The 27,747-nt window shown below is 47.1% G+C and overlaps 2 protein-coding genes across 5 annotated transcripts in view; one reads left to right on the top strand and one right to left on the bottom strand.

Moving 5' to 3' along the window:
• Positions 1 to 24: 24 nt before the first annotated feature.
• Positions 25 to 23,049, bottom strand: lin37 (lin-37 DREAM MuvB core complex component). The gene is made up of 10 exons (XM_072266221.1): positions 22,963 to 23,049; positions 10,721 to 10,827; positions 10,042 to 10,117; positions 7,905 to 7,958; positions 5,069 to 5,098; positions 4,117 to 4,202; positions 3,704 to 3,870; positions 2,683 to 2,826; positions 1,463 to 1,536; positions 25 to 1,192 (listed from the first exon to the last, which is right to left on the bottom strand). The coding sequence occupies exons 2-10, from the start codon at positions 10,773 to 10,775 to the stop codon at positions 1,111 to 1,113; spliced, it is 768 nt and encodes a 255-aa protein (XP_072122322.1). The 5' UTR covers positions 10,776 to 10,827; positions 22,963 to 23,049; the 3' UTR covers positions 25 to 1,110.
• A 145-nt stretch (positions 23,050 to 23,194) lies between these two features.
• The window catches only part of proser3 (proline and serine rich 3), a 30,042-nt gene continuing 25,489 nt past the window's right edge, over positions 23,195 to 27,747 (top strand). For 3 of the 4 annotated variants that reach the window (XM_072266231.1, XM_072266229.1, XM_072266228.1), the window contains exon 1: positions 23,195 to 23,292. In XM_072266231.1, the coding sequence (XP_072122332.1) occupies positions 23,273 to 23,292 (20 nt within the window). In that variant the 5' untranslated portion in view covers positions 23,195 to 23,272. Of the gene's footprint in view, positions 23,327 to 27,747 lie in introns of all 4 variants that reach the window. The other variant, XM_072266230.1, reaches the window with a different exon arrangement.

The following is a 27,747-nucleotide window of genomic DNA, read 5'->3' as shown; positions in this document are numbered from 1 at the left end:
TGTTTGTGCACAAAGAGATTGAACTTTGATAGGTGTGCCATCTTTTATTTTCCTTTTATATTTTATCTCTATTAATTATATAGCTCCAGTAATATCTATAAACTGTAATTCATTTAATCGCATATGGTGTATTGTCTGTTACCTGGTGGGGTGGGGTACATCACACAGCATCCACACGAACTTAACTACCCAGTTTGGTGGGGCTGAGGGCTGTTTCCCTAGACGACAGCGAGTTGAACGACCCTGAGGCTTGCCGGGGGGGGGGGGGCTACAAGGAATTAAATTTAAAGGATGTCCCTTACCTCGGAAGGGCAAAGTTACAGAGCCAATGTTATTAACAGTCTTGTCAAAAAAGCAAGCACTTCTGTGTTCGATTTATACATAGCCAGGTCCCCGAAGCAGTAGCTGCAACTCGAAGAGCGGGGCGTTTCCTCTCAGCACCACTATTCCCCTCTCACTAGCACCGGGAGGGAAGGGGAGCTCGTCATCAATGTAGGGAGAGAACAGTGGGTCATGGAGATTGAGGGAGATGGGGACTGAAATCACTGCACACTCGAACCGATGGGTCAGAGTGAGTTGGAGTTTGACAGTCGGAGAGATAAGGCACAGAGACTGGCCCTTAGGCTCAACTGAGTCCATGCTGGCCATCAATCCACCCTGAAACCCATATCCCTATTGATTACATCCCACACTCCACTCCTCAACCACACAACCAGGGGCAACTCACAGTGGCGGGCTAATACACCCACCCACATATCCTTTTTTGAGGCAGTGATAGGGAGCAGGAGTTCTGGCTGATTCCCCCTCTCTCTCTAATCCAGGGGTCACTGAGTAGTGATAGGGAGCAGGAACCTTGGCCGATTTTCACTCCCCCCCACACTCTCTGAGCTGCATTTGGGGAAGGTGAACTCTTAGGGTTGGAGCATTGACAGGTCTGAGGTGTCAGACTGGCATGGAAGCGAGCTTTCATGTAACCTCCCTTGATCACTGCAGGAATGTGATGGGGGTGGGGGGTAGTCCAGGGAGGGTCCGGCTGGTGAAGGCCTGCCTCATCCTGGGAGTCAGGAGAATGGAGTGGTGGGAGCTCTCACTGTAGTCTTGCTGCCCCCTTCACTGCCGTTCAAACATCTCCTTCAGTATCTTCATGCTGTCCATATAACGATGCTGGTTCCTGTGTGAGGACTCTTTCCACCTGTGGGAGGAAGCGAGAATGCAGGCGGTCAGTAACACCCATGGCAGCTTCAACTTCACACTTACTGGCAGGCATTACCACATTAGGAACGTGGACGGTGGGGTTCTATTGGTATTGTAGACAGTGGGAGTAAATGGGACGAGGTGGGGTTCCATTGGGAGTGTGAACGGTGGGAGTGAATGGATGAGATGGTTGGAGCAGATGGGGCTTAAGAGAAGGAGAGTGATGAGTAAATCCCCCCAGGTCGGAAGGCACACTAAACCTGCCTACCTCTGACGAATCTTCTTCCAACGTTCCATGTGGTTATAGAGGAGGGTGGGCACACCCGGGGCAGAGAAACGGCTCTGTATTAAGGCAAAAGGGGATGGGTTATAACCTGCCGGGAGAGATAACACACCCAACACCACAGTGGGAAATCACAGACACAGACCCCGTCCCATCATCATCTGGGAGAATCACAGACACAGACCCCGTCCCGTCATCGAGTGGGGGAATCACAGACACAGACCCCGTCCCATCAGCATCTGGGGGAATCACAGACACAGACCCCGTCCCATCACCATCTGGGGGAATCACAGACACAGACCCCGTCCCGTCATCGAGTGGGGGAATCACAGACACAGACACCGTCCCGTCCTGTCATCGTGTGGGGGAATCACAGACACAGACCCCGTCCCCGTCCCATCACCATCTGGGGAAATCACAGACACAGACCCCGTCCCCGTCCCATCACCATCTAGGGAAATCACAGACACAGACCCCATCTCGTCCGTCACCATCTGGGGGAATCACAGACACAGACCCCGTCCCGTCACCATCTGGGGGAATAACAGACACACACCCTGTCCCATCATCGTGTGGGGGAATCACAGACACAGACCCCGTCCCGTCACCATCTGGGGGAATAACAGACACACACCCTGTCCTGTCACTATCTGGGGGAATAACAGACACACTCCATCATTGTCTGAGGAAATCGCCAACAGAGAACCTGCTCTATCACCATGTAGGGAAGAGACAGACACAGATCCCATCCCGTCAATGTGTGGGAGTATCACAGACACAGACCCCGTCCCGTCACCATCTGGGGGAATAACAGACACAGACCCCGTCCTGTCACTATCTGGGAGAATCACAGACACAGACCCCGTCCCGTCACCATCTGGAGAAAATCGCAGACACACTCCATCATTGTCTGAGGGAATCGCCAACAGAGAACCTGTTCTATCACCATGTAGGGAAGACACAGACACAGATCCCATCCCGTCAATGTGTGGGAGTATCACAGACACAGACCCTGTCCTGTCACCGTGTTTGGGAATCACAGACACAGACCCTGTCCCGTCACCGTGTGGAGGATTAATAGACACAGTCCCCGTCCCATCACCGTGTGAGTGAGAGTGAGAGTGAGAGGGGGAGGGGGGGGAGGGAGAAGGAGGGAGGGAGAGGGAGGGAGGGAGAGAAGATGGCCAGTGGCCAGATACATTTACCATGTTGATGTCCAGCGGTTTCTCGTTGGAGGGAAGCGGTGAGGGAATGCGGAGGCTAAGGGTGTTCCCGCCAGCACTGGCTGAGCGGGCCGTGGGCAATGGCATTTTGTAGATGTCCTGACCCTTGCCATTCAGCTCAGCTACCTGCAGGTGTACAAATCACTCAGTCATCACTCACTCCACACCTGCTTGTGTGTTTCCAGCCCCACCTTCTGCTGGACCCTTACCGTTAATCTCCCCACCCCTCATATCACCCTTGACCCCGGCATCTCACTCCTCCCTACCTCTGCCCTGGCTCGGTATCTCACTTTTGACTACTTCATAACTCCATTTTAACCTTTGATCCCTGAACACTCACTGACCCTGTTCCCACCTTGACCCCAGTATCTCACTTTTACTCCCCACCTTAAACATGTTCTCATCTTTAACCTCTCCCCAACCCTATTCTCACACTGACCCCAGCCTCTCACTTTTAGTCCTTCTGTTAACCTCATCTGCAGGTTCGCTCTTTAACCCACCCCTGATTTTGCAGGCCTTTCACCCCAGTATTTCACCTTTGACCCCTTCATTACTATTTTCACCCCCAACTCCAGCAACTCACTCTTAACTCCCTCTATCAATCTATTCTTACCCCTGACCTCAGTAACCTCATCCCCAATTCAGTTCACCCTTGACCTCATTAACCTGACTCATTCCTTACCTTTACCCTCACCCTCTTCTCATCTTTGACCCTTCTGGAACCCAGTTCTCATCTCTGACCCCTGCACCTCCTTGACGTCAGTGGCCCATCCTTAATCCTTCCCTGACCCCATTATCTCACTTTAATCCCTAATGATTTTCACCTTTGACCACAGTATCCCTCGAAACTGTTCTTAAACTCGCTGTCACCCCAACCTTAATATTAACTTTGACCTTTCCTTGATTCCAGAGCCTCAATTTTGACCCCAACCACCCCTTCCTCCACAGAACCTAGCCTGCCTCACACCCTCCCCACCGCTACCGACACCGGCACCTCTCCCACCTCCTCATCTTCCAGGGTGGGGGGCGGCTGTGGGCTGGGGCTGCGAGCTCCCTCGCGCTGGCTGGGGTTGTTCCTCATCCATGCCCTGCAGATGGGGTAGAGGGGGGTGTCCTCGGTGAACTGTGCCAGGTCCACGCTGCGGTCGAACAGCTTCATGGTGTAGGCATCTGCGGGGCGGCAAGGGCAGCATCACAACTCTCCTTCCCACACACCCTTCACCCCAGTCGTTCTCCCCAACCCGTCTCCCTCTCTCACCCAATTTCCCTGCCCCATCTTCATGCCGCCCTCCTCGCCTTCAACACTGTTCTCCACCTCCCTCTCCCCATCTCCCCTCATTCTCCCCATCCCCATTTCCTCCACTTGCCATCTCCCCCCGCCCCCAAGCCCCTCTGTCTGTACAGGTTATTGCTCACTGGGTCTCTGCAGGGCTCCCTCACAGCCGCCATCGTCCATCTCCTTCCTCCTCTTTCTCCTCTGGTGGGGGAAGCGTGTGGATGATCTGGTGGAGAAAGAGCAGGCCGTGAGGCAGAGGGAGGGGAGGTGGGAGAAGGGGGCGGGGTTGAAAGAAGTGGGAGAAGGTTGGGGAGGAGAGGCAGGCGGGAGGAGGGGGATGGGACAAGAGAGTTGGGGGAAAGGTGGAATGGGGAAGGGGAGGAGGGAAGTAGAAGAAAGGGGAGGGAGGTGGGCAGAGGGGGAGAGGTGGGTGGGAGGACAGTTGGGCAGGGAACTGCCACCCTCCCACAGTTCCCATTCCCTCTCTTAGACCATTAGACATTCGTTTCATCGTCTGCTCTGCCATTCCATCATGGCTGATTCACTTACCCTCTCAACCCCACCTCTCCCTTTTCCCCATAACCTTTGACATCTTGATTAATCAAGAAGCTATCAACATCCACTTTAACTATATCATGTGCATACACACACAGACACACACACACAGCATACAAAGTATACAACCACCTGTGGCAATGAATTCTACACATTCACCACCCTCCAGCTAAAGTAACTTCTGTTCTAAATGGACATTCCTCTATTCTGAGGCTGTGCTCTTTGGTCCATAATCACCCACTATAGGAAACATTATTTCCATATCCACTCTATCTCGGTCTTGCAATATTCAATGGATGTCAATGAGATTTTCCCCCTTATTCTTCTAAACTCCGGAGTACAGACCCAGAGCCATCAAATGCTCCTCATACATTAACCCTTTCATTCTCAAAATCATTCTCATGGACCTTCTCCAATGCCAGCACGTCCTTTCTTAGCTAAAGAGACAAAAACTGCTTGCAATACTCCAAGTATGGTCTGATCAAAGCCTTATAAAATCTTGGTTCCCACCTACACTTCCGTGACCCTCCCCCTTACCGTTTTCCTGCTGTCGGTGGAGAGCAGTCCCTGCAACAGAACAAAAGGAAATGGGTCAGCGTGCTTGTTCATTCCTGCTGGTAAGAGAAGCTGTGACCCTCATCTCCCACCCCCCCCCCCCGGGTCATTGCCCAACCAATTCGCCCTTTCAGCCAAGTACCTTGGGTCCTTGCAGATCCATCACCCAACACCACAGGGCAGCCTTCAGCTGGGGCAATGCTGGTTGGTTCCAGCCTCACCCTGCCTCTCCATCCCCCTCTCCCTGGCTCCTCTCTCTCTCACTTGCTACACCAACATCTATTTCCCTCAATCTTTCTGTCCATCTTCTCTCCCCCACCCCTCCAATCCCTTTTTCACTCAACACACCATCCACCCTCTCCCGCACTTGATACTGGCCATCTCCCCTCTCGGTCCCAAGGCAGGATCTCACAGCACAGAGATGAGGACAGCACAGAAACAGGCCCTTTGGCCCACCATGCCTGTGCTGACCACTACCCTGTCAAGCATTCTGATGAACATCTACAGAGACACAAGAGACTGTAAACACTCGGATCTGGAGCAACACACAGTCTTCTGGAGGATGGGTCTACTCAGCGGGGTCGAGTAGCACCTGTGGGTGGGGGTCATGGGTCGTTGAGGCTTTAGGTCCATCACCTGCATCAGGAATATGGAGCACGTGCAAGCAGAAGGGATTGGTTTCGTTTGGCATGTTCCAGTGCTGAACTGCTGCATCCTGTCTCCTGTGTGTTGGACGTGAAATGAAGCAGAAGGGATAAAACACAGGTGAGGGATGGAAAGATGCTGGTTGACTGGTCTCTCACTCTCACTCACTCCAGAGTCGTGATTGAACAGGAACAGGCCCTTCAGTACACAGTGTTGTGCCAATTCAACTGAACTGGTAATCAAACCAGTCCCTTCTGCCTACAGAGTGTCCAATTCCCTCCATTCTCTGCACATCCATGTGTATCTAACAGCCTCTTAAACGCCCTTATCTGTCTGTTTCCATCACCGCCCTGGCAGCACATTCCAGGCATCCACCACTCTCTGTACAAGAAAAAACTTTCCACAACTCACATTAACTGTGTATCCTCTCAAATTAGGCATTTCAACCCAGCAGGGGAAAGATACCACATGTCTATGCCTCTTAGAGACCTATGGGTCTCGCCCCCACCCCCAAACTCCACTGCTCCCAAGTAAACAGTGGCAAAGCAGTGTAGTGGTTAGCACAACACCTTACAGAACAATGGTAACCCAGGTTAAATTCCCACAGTCGCCTGTATGTTCTCCCTGTGACCGTGTGGGTTTCCACTAGGTGCTCTGGATTCCTCCCACAGTCCAAACACATACTGGTTGGTAGCTTGATAGGTCATTGTAAATTATCCCGTGATTAGTCTCGGATTAAATTGGGGCAGTGCTGGGTGGCGGGGCTTAAAGGGCCCATTCCGTGCTGTACCTTGATAAATAAATAAATAAACAAACCCAATTTTGTCCAACCTTCTTTCAGCTCATGCCCTCTAACGCTGGCAGCATCCTGGTGAACCCCTAACGCTGGCAGCATAATGGTGACCCTCTAACGCCCTCATGCCCTTTTACGCTGGCAGCATCCTGGTGAACCCCTAACGCTGGCAGCATAATGGTGACCTTCTAACGCCCTCATGCCCTTTAACGCTGGCAGCTTCATGGTGAACCTCTAACGCTGGCAGCATCATGGTGACCCTCTAATGCTGGCAGCATCCTGGTGAACCTCTAACGCTCTCATGCCCTCTAATGCTGGCAGCATCCTGGTGAACCTCTAATGCCCTCATGCCTTCTAACACTGGCAGCATCATGGTGAACCTCTAACATTCTCATGCCCTTTAACGCTGGCAGCTTCATGGTGACCCTCTAACGCTGGCAGCATCCTGGTGAACCTCTAACGCTGGCAGCATCATGGTGACCCCCTAATGCTGGCAGCATCCTGGTGACCCTCTAACACTGGCAGCATCCCGGTGACCCTCTAACGCCCTCATGCTCTCTAACGCTGGCAGCATCCTGGTGAACCTCTAATGTCCTCATGCCCTCTAACGCTGGCAGCATCCTGGTGACCCTCTAACGCCCTCATATCCTCTAACACTGGCAGCATCCTGGTGAACCTCCTCTGCACCCTTCCTTTAATGAGATAACCAGAACTGAATGCAATACTCCAGATGCGGCCTAACCAGGGTTTATAAAGCTGCAGTGCAAACTTGCTGACTTGTGAACTCAGTGCTTCAACTAATAAAGGCAATAGTGCCGTGTGTCTTCTTTACAAACCTAACAACCTGTGTGGCCACTTTCAGGGAGCTTTGGACTTGGGAGGAGTTATACTTCCATTCCTCTAAAGGTTCTGAGGTTCTGAGACAAGGTGAGTGAAAGAGGAAAAATCATCTGCTGGAGGATGGGTAGAGCAGCAACTGTGGGAGGAAAGGATCTGTCCTCATTCCAGCTCGAAACCCTGCATCAGGACCCTTAATAGCATTGGCATACAGAGTGGTAGAGTTATAAAAAACTGCAGCACAGAAACTGGCCTTTTGGCCCATCTAGCCCATGACAAACCATTTAAATTGCCTAGTCCCAACAACCTGCACCTGGACCATACCCCTCCATACCATCTCCAGCAGGTTGTTTTTCTTCCTCACTCATCTTGTCCCAGATCCCTCTCAGAGTTCGGCTCTCTGAACCTTTAGAAGAATGGAAGCCTAATCCGCTCCCTCCCCCATTTTAAGAGTTTAGCATTGTACAATAACAGAAGCTGAACCCAAACACCTGCTGCAAACTGGATATCGGCAGATGCTGACAGATTGCACGGTGCACTCACTTGCTCTGCAGGTCAGAGAGCACCGGCTTCACAGCTTCATCTTCAGTCTGGTCCCTGGAACAGTCGGAGAGACAGAGAGACATTGTGAGTCACGGCAGGGAGCAAGGAAATGACTGTAGCCCCACCAACCGGAAAACTCAAAATCAGCTCATTATCTTTACACTTGGAGAGACTGAGACTACATAATGAGGACAGAAGGGACATCTTTGAAAGGATATGGGGCCCTGTATTGGACTTTCTCACAGGGTGAGGACTGAGGTTTTTTCGTGCTGTCACCTCTGCTGTGTATGTTTACTTTTGCCTTTATATTTTTCTCCCTTTTGCTGCTCAATATTTAATTTGATTTTGTTATGGTTGTGGTTTTTGTGAATGTGCTGTATTTTTTTGTGTTTTTTTGTTTGTAATAAATAAAAATAAAAATAAATAATTTAAAAGAATCAGCTCATTATCAGTTCTGCAAACTTATACGTTCTACAGATCATTTACGGTACAAAGACACAAAATTAGCATAAGTTACAAAATAAAATTCAACATTCAAGATCCAAATTCAATTTATTATCAAAGAATGTATAAGGTATACAAAACTTAAGATTTGCCTAATAGTTTACTTATTACACACATGACCCTCACTGGGGGACGAATCCCACACACACTGAGTGTCAGAGGAACACAGACAAACAGCGGGAGAAAGACAATCTCATGGTGATGAGAAGGAATACAGAAGTGAGATAGATCAGCTTGCAGTGTTATTACAACAACAATCTAATGGGCTTCAGGAAAGGGAAGGCACGAGAACATCCACCAGTCCTCATCGTGGGGTCAGCAGGTGAAAAGGCTCCATCACTGCTGGAGCTGACCAGTCAGTTCCGACTGGCAACATCATCTCCTCCACAACCTCCCTCAGCAGTGGCGCACCACGAGGTTGTGAGCTTAGCCCCCTGCTCTACCTGTTTTACACCCATCACTGTGTTGCTAAGCACAGCTCCAATGCCATGTTACTGAGGGTCTCGGTCTGAAACGTCGACTGCATCTCTTCCTACAGATGCTGCCTGGCCTGCCGCGCTCACCAGCAACTTTGATGTGTGTTGCTGATTTTAAGTTTACTGATGACACCACGTTGTAGACTCGATCAAAGTTGTTGATGAATCAACGTATAGGAGGGACATTGAAAATCTGGCCGAGTAGTCCCACAACCTCTTACTCAATGTCAGCATGGCAAAGGAGCTAATTATTGCCTTCGGGAGGAGGAAACCAGAGGTCCATGAGCCAGTCCTCATCAGAGGATCAGAAGTGGAGAGGGTCAGCAACTTTAAACTCCTCGGTACTGTCATTATTGGAGGATCTGTGCTGGGCCCAGCACGCAAGTGCAGTTATAAAGACAGCACGGCCCCACCTCTAGTTCCTTAGGAGTTCGAGAAGATTTGGCATGACACCTAAACCTTTGCCAAACTTCTACAGGTGTGTACTGGAGAGTATATTGACTGGTTGCATCACAATGGAAACACCAAAGCCCTCAAATGGAAAATCCTACAAAAAGTAGTGGATACGGCTCAGTCCATCACAGGTAAAGCCCTCCCCACCATTGAGCATGTCTACACAAAGCGTTGCAGGAAAGCAGCATCCATCATCAGGTCACACTCTCTTCTCACTGCTGCCATTAGGTACAGGTACAGGAGCCACAGGACTCCTCACACCACCAGGTTCAGGAACAGTTATTATCTCTCAACAATCAGGCTTTTGAACCAAAGAGGATAACTTCACTCAGCTTCACTTGCCCCATCATTGAAATGATTCCACAACCTATGGAGTCACTTTCAGGGACTCTTCACCTCATGTTCTCGGTATTTATTACTTAGTTATTTATAATTATTATTTGTTTTGTTTTGTATTTGTACAGTTTGTTGTCTTTTGCACACTGTGGAATACTCAAGTTGGTGCTGCCTTTCATTAATTCCATTACGATTATTATTCTATTCTGGATTTATTGAATATGCCCACATGAAAATGAGTATCAGAGTTGTATATGATGAAGTATATGTACTTTGATAATAAATTTATTCTGAATTTTGAACTCTGCTCTTTGCACTCAGCAGGTCACCCTGCATCGATGCAAGTTTCAGGTCAAGAATACACTCACCTCTCCACGTCACTCTTTTCAACCAAGCACTGCAGAACAGCATCTAGTCGATCGCGAGCGGTGGAGGCTTCTAGATCTGCAAGAGACACGGGCAAGCAACGAATGAACCTGGGGGTTCGCAGAACACTGGCGAAGGTCATTCACTACCACTGATGGGGGAGAATCAAGTTTGTCATACTCCAGAGGGGATGAGCAGAAATACAAAGGGGTACCAGTTCTGGACTCTGATAAGGACGGGCACCATTGGGGGAGGGAAGGGCAGGTGGAACAAGACTGGGGGGGAGATCTGGTGCAAGGTGTGGGGATTGTGGGTGCATGGAACCAGAAATGGGAGGGGGAACAGAAATGGGAGATGAGATATAGGAAACCAGACAAGATGGGGGAAGCAGAAGGAGGGAGGGAGGGGAGGGGGAGAGAAAGAGATCGGGAATACAGAATGTAAGGGTTACCTGACCCCAGGGTCAAATTGGGGGGGGGTAGGCAAGCCATTAGGTGAACTATGTGAACCTTTTAGAATGATTTTTGGGGAGAGAGGCATAACACCGACATGGTGGGAGGAGGATGAATTCAGATGTTTTCCGGGAGAGGCAGGTTTGGAGGTGGGGAAGGAGTACCATAAAGGATAGAAGGCGGTTACGTGGTGGTGGGGTACGTCAGCTTGCTTATGCGTGCACCTCACCTGATTTCTCCGTCTTCACCTTCACCGTTAGCATGGTGGCACTGTGAGGTCTCATCTACCCGTCCACAGTAGGGGGAGCTCTCAGTCCACACAAGGAACTCGGAGGCCTAACAAGGTGGGTGGGGAAGACACAAAAAGAGGCAAGCCTGAGAAATCAGGAAAACTGACCATCCTGCGAAGGTTCGACTTGGGGCAGTCACGGAATTCCACCAGGGACTCACAACATGGAAGCAGTCAACGAGAGTTGTTACAGCACAGACACAGGCCCTTCCACCCAACAAGTTCATGCTGACCACAAATCTGAACCCAAGGTTAGGTCCTGCTATACACTGATGATTCAAGTACTTGTTCAGAGAGGTGAATTCTTGGGGAACTTAGGGAAAGTAACTGAGTGCAGGATTAGCATAAACGAATATTAAATTGTCAGTGTGGATTCAATGGACCAACTTCTGTGTGAAACCCGGCTGGTTTCCTTGGCTGCATAAATCTAAGTAAGACACACTCCAGTCCCACCAAACCCATGAGATTTGAGACGGCTCTCCCACCCCAGACCCCGGTTTGTGTGGATGCTGTGTAATTTGCCTCCCTGTTACAACTCAGTGCCAATAAACAACAGACAACACAATGTATACAATTAAAGGAATTATATTTATGAATCTTAACTCAACTAAAGGGTTAGTAAAGAAAAGAAAGAAAAAAACAAGAAAGGCCCATATAATTAAACAGTCAAGTATGCACCAGTTGGAGCTCAATTCACTGATCTTCAGTCGATCTTGGTGCCTGACTCCATTGGATCACGATCTCCCCACCGGGTCATATCCTAAGGCCGGTTATCTCCAGCTTCACCTCTCGCCGAACAAAAGACCCAGCTCACATTCTAAAACACCCATCATCTCTAACCATAACCCAAACACTGCGTCTACAGAAAGACCATTACCTTAGCAATGAAACCTTTTCCAGGGTGTTACATGTGCTTTGTATAATTTCCTCTTTAAGGATGTACTTCAGAAATGACTAAATGGGAGGGAAAAGGCTTAAGATCAATGTTTACCACTATATGGTACAAGCTGCCAAAGGAAGTGATAAAGGAATGTATAGTTACAACATTTAAAAAAACATTTGGACCAGTGCACAAATAGGAAAAGTTTAGAATGATACAGGCCAAATGCGGGCAAATGGGATTAGCATCTTGGTCAGCATGAATGAGTTGGGCCAAAGTGCCTGTTTCTGTGCTATATAACTCAAATATGATCACCTCGTTCTAAATGTAAGGAAATAAATTCCCAACCTATTCAACCTTCCTCCATCGGACCATCCATCTATAGCTGGGAGCATCCAAATCATAGAGAGTCATAGAGAAGCATAACACAGAAGCAGGCCCTTCGGCCCATTTAGTCCATGCCAAAACCATTTAAACTGCCTACTCCCATCGACCTGCACTGGGACCACAGCCCTCCATATCCCTACCATTTCAAACTTCTCTTAAATGTTGAAATTGAGCTTGCATGCACCACTCGTGCTGGTAACTCATTCCACACTCACAACCCTCTAAGTGAAGAATAATCCCCTCATGTCCCCCTTAAACTTCTCACATTTCATACTTAACCCATGACCTCTGGTTGTAGTCCCACCCAAACTCAGTGGAAAAAGCCTGCTTACATTTACCCTATCTATACCCATCATAATTTTGTATACCTCTATCGAATCTTCTCTCAATCTTCTACGTTCTAAAGAATATAGTCCTAACTTATTCAATCTTTCCTTATGATTCAGGTGCTCCAGACCTGGCAATATCCCTGAAGGTTTTCTCTGCACTCTCAATCTTTTCTGTAGGTAGGTGACCAAAACTACACACTGTGAACTGGCTCCAATTAAATCTGATCTTAATGTCACCAATAACAACAATAGGGAGGTCAGGGAGTTCACACCACAGTCCTGATGCAACACACACTGATGCTTGTTTAGTGTCGAGAGGGGCTACACATTCTAGTGGGATTTTTTACTGAATTCTCACTTAGAATGATCTAGAGTGGTGGACTGTGGCTAACTGGTGAGTTGTCTTTTACTCTCTCTCTTTATCGCCTGCATTGTCCTGGTTAAGATTTCTACTGCTATGCTGTGAGGTATTTTTATTTTAGCAGTTTTCTGCAGAAGGAGTGTGTCATGTTAGTAATAGTGTTTTGGCTTCAGCTGAAGATAAGGAGCCATAAGGAGTAATGATGCGTCAGCCAATTGTAACTTTCTGCCCAGTGGAAGATTCGGGAGAGCTAGGCGGGATCAGACTTTTGAAGGACTGTAGTCTGGTTTGGAGTCTTTTGGCAGGTGCTGCTGAACGGGACACAAGGGAATATGTCGCAGAATGCCGTTAGAAGGACAGACCCGGGTGTAAGAAGTGCTTCATGCAGATGAATGGCAGCAAAAAGGAAGGGCCAGTACTCCTGAGAGAGCCAGTTCGTTTAAGATGGTCTCCAAGAGAAGTTCTGACTGGTGTCCTTCGCGCAGGATATGGGTTCAGCATGTGAGTAAAGCAATATACACGACTACTCCAGAAATGAGCTCTAACATTAACATGCACATTGGGCTGGTTTAACTGTATTACGTCATTATTTTTCTTTTCTTTTTCTGTAACTGTTAAAGTTGAAAATTTGGTAATGATATTTCCTTTGTAATTTTATGCCGGTGTACGATCTGCTAATGTTCTGGCGAACAATAACTTTGCATGGAGCAGTATTTACACAGCATTCACGACGAACAATGCTCCTTAATTGGAACATCCCAACTTTCCTGTTTGGTTGAACCCCAAATTATACCAACCCTAGACATATATTGCTTATGAAAAGAGGCGTTCTTACCGGAGTCACTTGGCTGTTCGCAGAGTTAGCTAACGTGTCAGATTTGTATATGAGCCCAGTGAGAGGGTTACACTTAAATAGTGTGGTTATATTTGCCAACTTTCAATCACTGGGAATTATATCTAGAACTGACAGGTACAACCCTCTCTACTGTTAAGAGCGTATTCTGGAGTCATGGAATATAGCTAATATTAATCTCAACAGCAACCAGTCTTCCAAATGTTGATTAAATTTGAAATGCTGCTCAGAAGGACTTACATCCTGGAACTGCCGATTAGGGTTGATTGCAAGCAAGGAAACACCCCATTGACCTGAGGTGTCTGCATATGCATGATGCAGCTCAGAGACATTAGAGATTAACATTTAATCCAGGGTGTCTGGAGTGTTGGTGTGAAGATCTAGGTATTTGAAAATTATATGTAACTCAAAGGAAGCATTATGAATGCATTGTAACGATAGAAATTATTCCCTGTTACCTTTTATATTTAGCATATAAAATATGTGATCTAATGTTGGGTCAGGGAGCCCCTACTGAGCGTGGCTCCAATGATGGCTGCTTGTTGTTTTGAATGAAAGCTTCTATATCACCAGTTTCAGTGTTTCTCCGCTGACTTCGATCACTGTCACAATATTTGGGGGCTTGATGGGATACATTCGTGACCAGTGATCTCGGCAGTCTCAGTGGGTGAGCATCTTTAAGATTAGCACCCATGCTTAGATCCGTTCAGGTCAATGACCATGGGATCACAAAGATTCAAACACGGCGGAGAGCTGAACTGGTAGATACAAAAGTGGTGTTGTGTGTGTGTGTGTATAGTCCTTTCCAACCCTTCGAACCTTCGAACCGCATAACCCAGCAACCCCTAATTTAACCCTAGCCTAATCACAGGACAATTAACAATGACCAATTAACCTACCAAATGGTAAGTCTTTGGACTGTGGGAGGATACCAGAGTACCTGAGGGCAAACCACACAGTGACGGGGAGAACGTACAAACTCTTTACAAGCAGTGGCGGGAATTGAATCTGGGTCTTCTGTACTGTAAAGTGCTGTGCAAACTACTACGCTACCGTGCCATGTGTAAGAGACCAAACATTTTTGGGTAATTTGGTGAGACAGGGCCACTGGTTGCTGACTATTCAGGACGCCAGTGGGATGTGTGTATAAAGTTCAGTGAACTTTGAAGTAGCACACTTGTTTGTGAGTGTGTTTTTAGAATAAGCCTGTAACCTTGGTGTAACAGTTTTAAATGCAAAGGAATACAACAGGCATCATTAGTTCAGACACACATACTAACAGATTGCAGAGTACAATTAAGTCTGTACTGTTTAATTTTTATCTGTCACTCATATTTTGCATTTTGTGAGAATTAGTGTGGAGATACTTGAGGTAGAGGTTATACCCAGATATATCAGTTGGGATGGCATCTATTGAGGTCAGGCAACAACAGACCATGGTGACCCGAGCCAGCCTATGACCCGAATTATGACCAATTCATAAGCCCTTTACTCCTGGGAAGAAGCAGAGCATTTTGTCAGAGCTGCCTTCATTTAGTAACCTGAAGGAACACAGAATTCTGTTGCAGGCTTGAGGAAATGATTGAAGTTCACCAGACGCACCCCAGAGATATACGTGTGTTGGTAAAAGCAGCTCCCAAGAAATATCTGGGGCTGTATGGCTCAAGGAGTGGAGGATAGTACATGGGCAACTACCGGCAATACCAGATCGTAAGCGGAACAAGTGCTACACATGCCCTTACACTTCCTCCCTCACCACCATTCAGGGCCCCAGACAGTTCTTCCAGGTGAGGCGACACTTCACCTGTGAGTCGGCTGGGGTGATATACTGCGGCCGGTGCTCCTGACGCGGCCTTCTATATATTGGCGAGACCCAATGCAGACTAGGAGATCGTTTCACTGAACACCTACACTCTGTCCGCCAGAGAAAGCAGGATCTCCCAGTGGCCACACATTTTAATTCCATGTCCCATTCCCATTCTGACATGTCTATCCACGGCCTCCCCTACTGCAAAGATGAAGCCACACTCAGGTTGGAGGAACAACACCTTATATTCCGTCTGGGTAGCCTCCAAGCTGATGGCATGAACATTGACTTCTCTAACTTCTGTTAATGCCCCACCTCCCCTTCCTACCCCATCCCTTATTTATTAATTATTATATATATTATTATTTTTTTTCTCTCTCTCCTTTTTCTCCCTCTGTCCCTCTCACTATACCCCTTGCTCATCCTCTGGGTTCCCCCCCCAGCTTTGTCTTTCTCCCTGGGCCTCTTGTCCCATGATCCTCTCATATCCTTTTTGCCAATCACCTGTCCAGCTCTTGGCTCCATCCCTCCCCCTCCCACTTTCAAATCTCTTACTAGCTCTTCCTTCAGTTAGTCCTGACGAAGGGTCTCGGCCTGAAACGTCGACTGTACCTCTTCCTAGAGATGCTGCCTGGCCTGCTGTGCTCACCAGCAACTTTTAAGTGTGTTGAATGAAGAGGGATATTGCTTGTTTACAGGGGAACTGAGGCAGCAGCTGGGGGGAGGTGGGAGTAACTGGGACGATAATGTCAGTGGTTCAGAGAGCTGATGAACCTGCCGTGGATTATGTGAATGTAAATATTGAGTGTATGAGTATTCAGGGTCTGATAATCCAGGGAGGGATGACCCAGTCTTCCTGAAGATGCTGAAGGAAGCCCTGAGCTCAGCCCACTGGGAAGTTTTAGATTTGGGGACAGCAGTGGGCTGGTGAGATAGACAAGAGGAGGGGAAGAGAGGTCATAGAGTAGCTGTAGTGAACGTAGCTGCTGGATGTTAGAGATGACTTGCTTTGTGTGCCAGGGCACCCAGCAAGGAACTGCTGGAATAGACATGGAAAGGTAAAGGAGGTGATTTGTTACAGCTATGGCCTCTCAGGCTGTGGTTGAATGGTTGAAGGCAGTGTCCTGAAAAGAAAGAAAGGTGTGACAATCACTCACCAAAGCAGACAGAATCCACAGCAGTGCCCTCTCTCACCGATTTGACTACCGACCAGGTTATAGAGCTTGTGAAGTCCGCATCCAGGTCAGGCAAATGGCTGGCGCTAGCCTCTATTGCCAGTGGTGGTTATCCATGATTGTACACGAGAGGTTTATTAGGGGCCGGCAATGTGAAATATTATTGGATGAGGGGGTCATGATGGTGGTGGTGGTGTGGCCTCCGTCGGTCGTGGTCGACCATGGGTACTGCTCCTCTGGTAGTCACTGGTTTGTCGAGCAGCCTCGACTGTAGCTATTGAGGCCGATCCTGGAATAGCAGGCTCTGCCACAGTTGCTGCATGTGTAGGGCGTTGTGGAATTGTTGTCCGCTGTCCGCTGTGCTCTCTGCTCCACAAACTGACTCAGGATCACTCTTTCGCCTTGCTCTAGGTGTTGCTGAAGAGTATCTTGCCATTTCTTGCGGTCATCTGCTGTATCCTCCCAGCACTCTGTGTTGATTTTTAAGGCTTTCGCGTCGCGCTTGCAGAGGTCCTTGAAGCGAAGCTGGAGTCTACCAACGTTCGTCTTGACTGTTGCTAGTTCTCCATAGAGTACGTCCTTTGGCAGTCTACCATCTGTCATACGATAGAAGTGGCCCAGCCAGTGCAGTCTGTGTTGTCTTACAAGTGTGAACATTGTGGGAAGTCCAGCGCGGGACAGGACCTCAGAGTTTGGGAAGTTGTCTCTCCAGGTGATGCCGAGGACGCGGCGAAGGCTGCGCAGGTGAAAACTACCGAGTTTCCTCTCCTGCTTGGAGTAGATGGTCTAAGTCTCACTATCATACAGGAGGGTGCTGATAACGCATGCATTGTACACAGCAGTCTTGGTCTTTGTAGCGAGTTTCGGATTCTCCCACACCCGCGAGGAGAGTCGAGCAAGGATCGATGCTGCTTTGCCGATACGCCTATTGATTTCAGCATCGAGGGAGAGAGTGTCGCTAATGGTCGACCCTAAGTACGTGAACTTGTGGACCACTTCTAGATCGTAATTGTCGATGGTAATGACTGGTGTCTCCACTACGTTCTGGGCAAGGATATTTGTTTTCTTTAGGCTGATGGTAAGCCCGAAGTCCTTGCATGCCTTTGAGAAGCGGTCCATGAGAGTTTGTAGTTGCTGTTTGGTGTGTGAGGTTATAGCAGTGTCATCGGCAAAGAGCATGTCACATATTAAGATCTTCCGCACCTTTGTTCTTGCTCTCAGGCGCGCAGGGACAGCCGCCCATCAGACCTGGTGTGCATGTAGATGCCTTCTGTCGACGTCCCAAACGTGTGCTTCAATAGCAGAGAGAAGAAGATGCCGAATAATGTTGGGGCCAACACGCATCCTTGTTTGACTCCACTAGGAGTAGTGAAGGGTTCTGATGAGCTGCCATCGTACTGAACAGTAGCCCTCATGTCGTCATGGAATGACTCGATGATATTTCGGAGTTTCGGGGGACAGCCGATTTTGAGGAGGATCTCAAAGAGCCCATCCCTGCCGACAAGGTCGACTGCCTTGGTCAAGTCGATGAAAGCAACACAGAGGGGTTTCTGTTGTTCCCTGCACTTCTCCTGGAGTTGAAGGAGTGAGAAAATAATGTCAACAGTTGACCTCCTTGCGTGAAAACCACATTGGGACTCAGGGTAGATGCGCCAGAGTTACACAAGCAAAGACTTTGCTGACAATACTCAGGCGGGAGATACCCCTGTAGTTGTTGCAGTTGCTCCTCTCACCCTTGTTCTTGTACAAAGTGACGATTCTGGAGTCGTGCATATCCTGTGGTACGGCTCCTTCCTTCCAGCCCTGATGGAGGACCTCTTGTAAAGGTTGCAGGAGTGAACTTTTGCAGTGTTTGATCAGGTCTGGAGGAATCCTATCATTGCCAGGAGCTTTCCCTGGGGCCAGACTGTCAATTGCCTTGCTGAGGTCCTCAATGGTTGGCTCGGAGTCGAGTTATTGAACAGCATCAATAACTGATACTGCTCACGACTGGAGAGGCGATTTACATTACCAGTGCAAGAGGTGAAACAATGAGGACAGATTGAAGTCAGCCTCAGGTACCTGAGATTGAGAATGCGGCTTTCTGTAGATTTTTGGATCTGCCCAATGAAGATACTATCTACACACGCTGAGAAAGGCATATACTAGGAAAAGGAGAAATAACACAGATAAGACAGGAACAGTGAACATGTGTGACCCACAAAGAGACAGCAGCCCCAAGCAGATGGGCGAGACAGGGCAATGTGTGGGAATCATGTCAGGAGGTCCCAAGGGTCAGGGCCAAGCACAGACAGGAGCTGTTAGAAGTAGTAGGTAGCAGTGATTAAATAAAGGCTCACTAGAAAGTAGACAGTAAGGAGCAGACAGGAAACGACTGGGCAGACATCAGTATGGGGATGGCAGCAGAAGAACTAGAAACAACAGAAATTACAAATGTACAGAAAAAAACTACAAATGCTAAGTTAGTAAGATTACATGGAGATGTGAAGGATCACTGTAACCAGGGTAACACATTGAGGTATCAAGCAAAACAGCGGCAACATACTGCCGATCAGAGAGAGCCAGAGGGAGAGAAGCTGGTCTCCCACAGCCAGCTGGCAAGGGAGCTGGTCGAAAAGACAAGTTCTGCTCCCAGGTGGATAGAATCTCAGGTGGAGCTCTGGGCGAATGACACCCATGTTGGTGTACAGTCCCGGTGTGGCAGCCAGGGACTCAGGTTAAACCGCATGACTCACCTGCTTGTCACCCTCACAGACTGAGCGAGAGATCAAGTGTACCCTGTAACAGCGTCATTGCACCCAAGTGATGAACACCAGCAGGCTGCACCAGTTCTGACTGCACCTTACTCAATAAACGTAAATGCAGAAGACACGGAAACAGGGTGACAGCGAGCCATGAACAGCATGCTGACATATAACTGTAACTCTGTAATGAAAACTGGTTCCTGAAGGTAGGCGATTAGTTTTAGAGATCAGAATAGAAAGATATTGGGGAAAACTTATGGGAAGGGATCTGAGTTACAGCAGAGACATCAAGTTCCACAACTTCAATGGCATGGCAGACTGGGAAAGAGAAGAACTTACACATGGTGTCTGAATGTATTCACCCCAGACTGAATGGGGAGTGAATACAAATGAGCTGGGCCTTTTCAGTGGTTGGGCCAGTGATTGACTGGATAGTCCAGGAAGGGCGCCACTGGGGTGAGGTCCTTGCAGCCATTCAAATAGAGACCATCCTAACCCCTTCTACATTGATGAAAAGGTCTAAGACAGGGGTAGGCAACCAAATATTGGGATACTATGCTTATCCGGCCCGTGAGCGATTTTTCCTTATTCTGAGTGTTTCACGCGACCACACTGATGGACATCCATGGCGTCTTGTTACACTGGCCCCAGGTTCTGTTTTGTTCTGAACCAAACACTGGTATATACGAATGATGGGAAGGCAGGCTACCTTATTAATATGTATTTGATATTCTCCGTGCACGCGCAGGTTTTCAGATGGGGTTGTTCAAATTTGTAAACAGAAACAGCGTCACTGTGTTTTCACAAGAAATCCATGCTAAATATCCAGATATTTACGTGTGCTATAATATTTGTTGAATAACTCGCGTTTCGAAATAAAATCGAAGAAAAAAATTCCAATGCCAGTGAATGCAAAACGCAGGAAGGTAGACACTGAGTGCCGAAATTTCCAAGACCCTTGGACACTAGATTACAACAAACAGCATCAAATTACACATTGATTTATCAACTGTTTTCATTAAAATTTTCTTTTTTATTATGCTTAATTTACCACCATTCAATGCATCATGTTCATACGTTTTATGTTTAAAGATCCCTTGTGTCCTTTTAATAGATTCAAAAGATGCCTTGATTAAAATAAATTGCAACTAAACCGAGTTCTTTGATTACTAATTGGCATCCTTGGTTAAGCACAAATGATTTTCTAGCATGCATTATTCGTTAATTTGAGGCAAAACATAACTAGATGTATTTAAATGGATAATTCCCATATTTCAAGTTTTTTTATGACATTTATCTGGCCCACCGTACCCTCAATAATACGCGATCCACGCCACAGAGGCAAAAAGACTCATTTGTCAGATCTTTTGTTATGGCATGGAGTGTGAACTGTTGCCTGTGAGACTGATACATTTACTGTGCTGGTGCCCCTGACCAGAGAGTAACCACTGACAGCCACTGCTGAGTTTTAGCTATCAGATAATGAAGGAGTGAAGATAAATAATGTGATTAAACTGCAATTGGCCAGCAGGAAAGGAGGAAACAGCCATATGAATGATAAAGCTGCATTTTAAAGACAGTTGGTCAAAGTTCTAGAAAGATCTCTGCTTGTAGATAGCCATTAGGGACGATGTAGATGCACAGAGGATAGGATAGTTAATTGGGGAAGGGGGCCTCTCTGGGAAGCAGTAACAGTACACACACAGAAGTTCCAGGACTTCCAGGATCAGCTTTGGAGAAAATAGTAAGCATTAAAGTTGTTGGCAGAACTGATAGCTATTCGTACAGCAGAATTAGAGAACAGAATGTCTTTGGATTTTATTCTATCAGAAAATGGGGGTACTTGTGCCCTGATAGGGCAAGAATGCTGTACTTACATACCTGACAAAACAGAAAATATAACTAACTTGACAAATCACATTCGAGAAGCTACCAAATAGTTTAGGAAAGTAGGGGATCAATATCATGAATATAACACTTCAGGACATGGATGGTGGCCATTTGGCAAACTGGGAGGACGGTGGGCAACTACTCTGCAATAACTGGTATTATAATGGCTGTCATTCTTTTACAATTTTTTGTGTGAAATAACAGGATGAAGGAGAGGATATTAAGGAAAGGAACAGGTACTCTTTAAAATGGATGGATGAAAAGGAAATTTTGGGGTTGAGCTTTGAAACCACATCATTGTACACATATATTCATATTTCAATTACTATTACTTGGTGAAATGTAATATTGCCATAAAATGACAAAAAGGAGGGAATGTGAAAATATACTTGTAGTAACAAAGTGGAAGCTGTATTGTACCAGAGTGCTTTGCTGATAGTGTTTATGTGACATTATGCAGATGGACCATGAATATTACAAACTGCTGAAAGACGAGCAGATTTGGTTACTGGACGAATGTTAAGTACACTAATCAAGCAGACTAACAGAGTGTGCCCTGTCCCTGAACTAGTGCAAGTAGATAACACTTGTGTATAAGAGTGACTATGCTGGTTGTTTTCTTGAAGCCACCACTGGCTCCTCTGCAACAACAGCCTTCCCTTGTAGCAAGTAAACGCGTGTATGATTGTTTCACTCTAAGTTAATTGTTGTTTGTTATAAAATATAGCAAAAAGGTGCTCAACACATTACAACTATCAGGGAGGAGATTTCTGAATGGTTCATAAATCCATTAATATTACTTCATTATTCCTCTTTTGCTTTATAAATTTATTTTAACTTGCAGCATTCTTTATGTCCTGTACTACTGTCACAAACTAAATTTCATGACATCTGTCAGTGATCATAAATCTGACAGACCCTCACCATTTTTTATTGATGCACTGTAGAAAACATCCAAACTGGATGCACCACAGCTTGGTATAGCAAAAGCCTTGCACATGACCACAAGAAACTGCAGAGTTGTAGACACAGCTCAGTCTCCCCTCTCTGGACTCCGTCTACACTTCCTGCAGACCCATTAAAGCAACCAGCGTAATCAAAGGTCCTTCCCACCCCAGACAATCTCTCTTCTTCCCTCCTACCATCAAGCAGAAGATAGGAAACAACACACACAAAATGCTGGAGGAACTCACCAGCTCAGGCAGCATTTATGGAGACGAATATTCATTATTTCGGGATGAGACACTTCATCAGGACTGAAAAGCCTAAAAGCACATACCACCTGGCTCGACGACAGCTTCTGCCCTGCTTTTATCGGACTATTGAAAGGTTCCCTAGTGCAGTAAGATGGACTTTTCGCTCACAATCTATCTCGATCTGATTTTGCACTGTATTTGTTTACCTGTTCTGTAGCTGTTGTACTTTATTCTGCATTGCTATTATTTTACTTTGTTCTGCTTCAATGTGCTATGTAATGATTTTATCTGCATGAACATTAGGCAAGACAAGCTTTTCACGGCATCTCGGTACATGCGACAATAATAAACCAATTCAAATACTGTACATAGCGATGGCCGACATCTACTTCCGGTTATGTGTCAAGAGTGGGCAAGCTCTATCAATCCCATTGATATGATTCCGCCGCGCTTTCCTGCCGCCTAGCCTTCCCCGATGCCCAGTCGCCGGGCTGCTTATCTTTCCCACCGCCCTATCGGAGCGATTCCGCTCAGCTGCACCGCACCGCCATCGCGCTCACCAGATCCTCAGGCGACGTCGCCTCTGCCCTGACAACCCCGCCAACGACCGATCCTCCAACCGTCTCCCTCCGCTGCGCGCTGACGTCATCGCGCACCGGCTATCGAGGACCCGTCCCGCCCACCTTTGGGATCGGCAGCGTTATCTGAGTCCGGACAGGGGCGGAGCCAGTCCGCTGCGCTCACGGTGGTTGGTTCCACTCGCTTCCTCTCCCTGCCCGTCACCCGACCGACCGTTAACTCCGCCCACCCTCGCCGCTTGAGACGCGCGACAGCAGGCGAAGGCCGTTGGGCCCGCTGGGCGCGAGCGGGATGGAACGAGCTTCGGGAGGGTGAGTGAGGGGAAGGAGAAAGAGAAATAGAAAGGTGAGGGTGGGCTGCTCATGTATGGGGTTCCTTGTGTTGGTGCTGTCGAGTGGGTCATGTGGCTGTGTTGAGGTTTATGGGTTTGGAAACGTCTGTGTTTGGGATTGAAAGGCTCTCTGTACATTGGATTGGGGGTTCCACATATGCATAGAATTAATGGGTCTCTGTACTTGCTTTGAACTGGGTGATTTGCGTTTAGGGTTGGAGGGGCTTTGCATTTGGGCAGGAGAGATCTGCAATTGCATTGAGTTGATGGGTTAGTGTTTGGGGTTGGAGGGGCTTTGCATTTGGGCAGGAGAGATCTGCAATTGCATTGAGTTGATGGGTTAGTGTTTGGGGTTGGAGGGGTTCTGCATTTGGGCAGGAGAGATCTGCAATTGCATTGAGTTGATGGGTTAGTGTTTGGGGTTGGAGGGGTTCTGCATTTGGGCAGGAGAGATCTGCAATTGCATTGAGTTGATGGGTTAGTGTTTGGGGTTGGAGGGGCTTTGCATTTGGGCAGGAGAGATCTGCAATTGCATTGAGTTGATGGGTTAGTGTTTGGGGTTGGAGGGGCTTTGCATTTGGGCAGGAGAGATCTGCAATTGCATTGAGTTGATGGGTTAGTGTTTGGGGTTGGAGGGGTTCTGCATTTGGGCAGGAGAGATCTGCAATTGCATTGAGTTGATGGGTTAGTGTTTGGGGTTGGAGGGGCTTTGCATTTGGGCAGGAGAGATCTGCAATTGCATTGAGTTGATGGGTTAGTGTTTGGGGTTGGAGGGGCTTTGCATTTGGGCAGGAGAGATCTGCAATTGCATTGAGTTGATGGGTTAGTGTTTGGGGTTGGAGGGGTTCTGCATTTGGGCAGGAGAGATCTGCAATTGCATTGAGTTGATGGGTCTGGGTTGAGTGGAGTCTGCAACTCTGGAACTTTCTGTTTATTTAGGATTTCCAGTTACCATGTTTTTTTAAAAAAATTCTTTCTCGGTGTCAGGGTCCGAGCTGAGGAGAAATCTTTCCTCCAGTCGGAGCACAGTGGCCCTTTGTGATTCTGTGCACCCAGAGGACCCGGATCATTTCGAGGTTGAAGAATCTCCCAGCTGTTAGTGGGATCGACGGAGGCGGATCTGAGCCAGGGATAATGGTGCTTGGGTAGAAGAGCAGCCCTGATCCAGGCTCAACCTGGCTGAGTGTCCTGCTTCCTGCCTCTAGTTCCTTACCTTCAAACCCAGCCCCTTAATTATTCTGGATATCCGCTGCTCTGCTGTTGTCCTGGGCACCAACGTTTTGAATTCTCTTCCAAGAGCCTCCTAGAGCCAAATGGCGCAGGAACAGACCCTTCCCACTGAGTCTGTGGTTAACCATCTTACTCTCGCAACATTCCTATTAACTTTTCTCTCAGACCAGTGATTCAGTGGATCCCCCTTCCTCACTGCCCGTTCACACTGATCCTAGTTCAAAATAAATTTATTATCAAGGTACATATATGTCACCATATATAACCCTGAGATTCATTTTCTTGCAGGCATATTCAATAAATCTATAATAGAATCAATGAAAGACCTCACCAATTCGGGCGTGCAGCCAGTGTGCAGAAGACGACAAACTGTGCAAATTCAAAAAGAAATAAATAATAAGAACTAAGATATCAAAAACATGAGATGAAGAGTCCTTGAAAGGGATTTCATAAGTTGTGTGAACATTTCAGTGACAAGGGGAGTGAAGTTATCCCCTTTGGTTCAAAAGCCTGATGGTTGAGGGGTGATAACTTCCTGAACCTGGTGGTGTGAGTCCTGAGGCTCCGATTCCACCATCTTCCTGATGGCAGCAGTGATGATGGATGCTGCTTTCCTGCGACAACTCTTCGTGTGCTCAGTGGTGAAGAGGGCTGTACCGGTGATGGATGAGCCACATCCATTAAGCTTTGTCAGATTTTCTGCTCAAGGGCATTGGTGTTTCCATACCAGCCAGTCAACGTACTCTCCACTACACATGTATAGAAGTTTGTCAAAGTTTTAGATGGCATGCTGAATCTTTGCAAAGACCAAGGGAAGCAGAGGTGCTGCTGTACTTTCTTCGTAATTGAACTTGTGTGGGCCCCACGACAGGTCCTCTGAAATGAAATACCGATGAATTTTTAATTGCTGACTTCTCCACGTTTGAGCTCCCTTCTCTCCCCCCCCCCCGATGAGACCACTGTTTGTCATGGGGGGACCTCTGGTTTCCTCTTCCTGAAGTCAATAATTAGCTCCTTGGTTTTGCTGACATTGGGTAAGAGGTTGTTCTTGTGTCACCACTCAGCCAGATTTTCAGTCCCCCTCCTACCTCCTGTGATCCGTCACCATCTTTGATTTGCCCAACGACAGTGGTGTCATCAGCAAATTTGCATAGGGCATTGGAGCTGTGCTTAGCCACAGTCATAAGTGTAAAGTGCCATTTTTAATTCTCTCCGACCCTCATAGTAATTCCCTCCATGAACCTCCTGAAGGGCTTAAGTAAAATTTTGGAGACACAAGAGTTAGCAGACTCTGGAATCTGGAGCAGCAGGCAAACAGCAGGAGAAACAGGGTAGGTCAGGTAGCTTCTGTTGGGTTTGGGATGATAAGGTGATTGATGGATTGAGACCATACCTCAGATGAAGTTTTGTTTGATGATAGCTTTGGTGAAACACGTTTATCTCTGCTACCCATTTCCTCTGTCAATGAAGAAGGTCCGGAAGAGATTCACCAAACCAATTCCACGAATGCAAGAGTTAATGTACAAGGAGCATTCGAAACAATATGCTACTCTGGGACTGTACCCAATGGTGTTCAGACGTAAGACGGGTTTGGCTGCCAGTGACTGGTGGTCAGTAAACCCAGGAGTCGATGCTGAGTTCACAACTTTTGAAATTTCATGTTGGTGATCAGGATGATGGAATTGATGGCTTTGTGGCCAAGTTTGTGGATGATGCAAGGAGGGGCAAGTAGTATCGAGGAAGGAGGGAGTCTACAGAAGAACTTGCACAGTTTGGGAGAATGGGAAAAGTAGTGGCTGGTGGAATAGGGCAGTGCAGGATTGTGCAATAAGGTAGAAGGTACAAAGACGCAAACAATTTTCTAAGCAGGGAGAGAATTCCAAAGTCAAAGGTTCAAAATGACTTGGGAGTCCTAATACAGGATTCCCTCAAGGTTAACTTGGAAGCTGAATCAGTAGTAAGGAAGGTAGATTAAAGTTCACATTCACTTTCGGTTAGCGTATACTGTACAAGCAAGGGTGTAATATTGAGGCTTTATAAGGTAGGAGTCAGACCGCATTTGGAATCTTCTGAGCAATTTTGAGCTCACGGGATGTGCTGGCATTGTAAAGAGTTTGGAGATAGTTCACAAGAATGATCCTTGAAATTAATGCTTTGGACACTACCTCACTTTTTTTAGTATACAGTATTTCTGTTTTTGCACATTTTTTGATAATCTATTCAATATATGTAATTGATTTACTTGTTTATTATGTTTTATTTTTTCTCTCTCTTTGCTATATTATGTATTGCATTGAACTGCTGCTGCTAAGTTAACAAATTTCATGTCACATGCCGGTGATAATAAACCTGGTTCTGATTCTGAATTTATGGTGAGCTTTTCATGTTTTTGGTGCTGTTGTCCATGGAGTTCGGGAGGGGGAATCTCATTGAAACTTACTGCATACAGAAAGAGTTGGATAGAGCGGACATGACAAGGGTGTTTCTATCAGTGGAAGGGTCTAACATCCGAGGACACAGCCTCAGAAATGAAAGGACTTCACTTTAGGACTGAGTAGAGGAGCATTTCCTTCAGCTGGAACGTGGAGAATCTATGCCAGCAGAGGGCAGTGGAGACCAAGTCAATGGGTGTATTTAAGGCAGAGATTTATTAGTAAACAGGCTAAAGTTTATGGGGAGTAGGAGGGAGAGTGGGGGTTTTAAAAAAATCAAATATGATTGAATGTGGAGCACATTCAAAGGGCCAAATCGCCTAATTCTGCTCAATTCAACACTTTAGAAACAGCTCAGATTTCTGAACGGTCCATGAACAGGACGTCACTATTCCTCTTTTGCTATTTATTTGTTTGTTTTGTAACTCATAGTAGCATTGTTATGCCTTGCACTGTACTGCTGCCCCAAAACAACAGATTTCTCAATGTATGTTAGCGATAGTAAACCAGATTCTGATATGTTTTGTGAATTTACGTGTAAATACCATGAAAACTAGCTTTGTTCAGCAGCAGCACAGTGCATTACAGATATTTCAAACCTACTTGCCCATGAATTGAAGTTAACATATCTAATACATAGCTTACACAATAAACATAACAATGTTAGTTCACGTTCTGTGTGTGTGAGAGAAAGAAAAGTAATCCTCTGTAGTGTTAGGGTTTTATAGGTGTGTTCAAGAACCCAATGGCAATGTTGGAGAAGCTGTTATTGA

Source organism: Mobula birostris, chromosome 8 (assembly GCF_030028105.1).
Source record: "Mobula birostris isolate sMobBir1 chromosome 8, sMobBir1.hap1, whole genome shotgun sequence".
Taxonomy (NCBI): domain Eukaryota; kingdom Metazoa; phylum Chordata; class Chondrichthyes; order Myliobatiformes; family Myliobatidae; genus Mobula; species Mobula birostris.
Note: the sequence above shows the minus strand (reverse complement) of the source record. Positions and strands in the feature narration are given on the sequence as shown.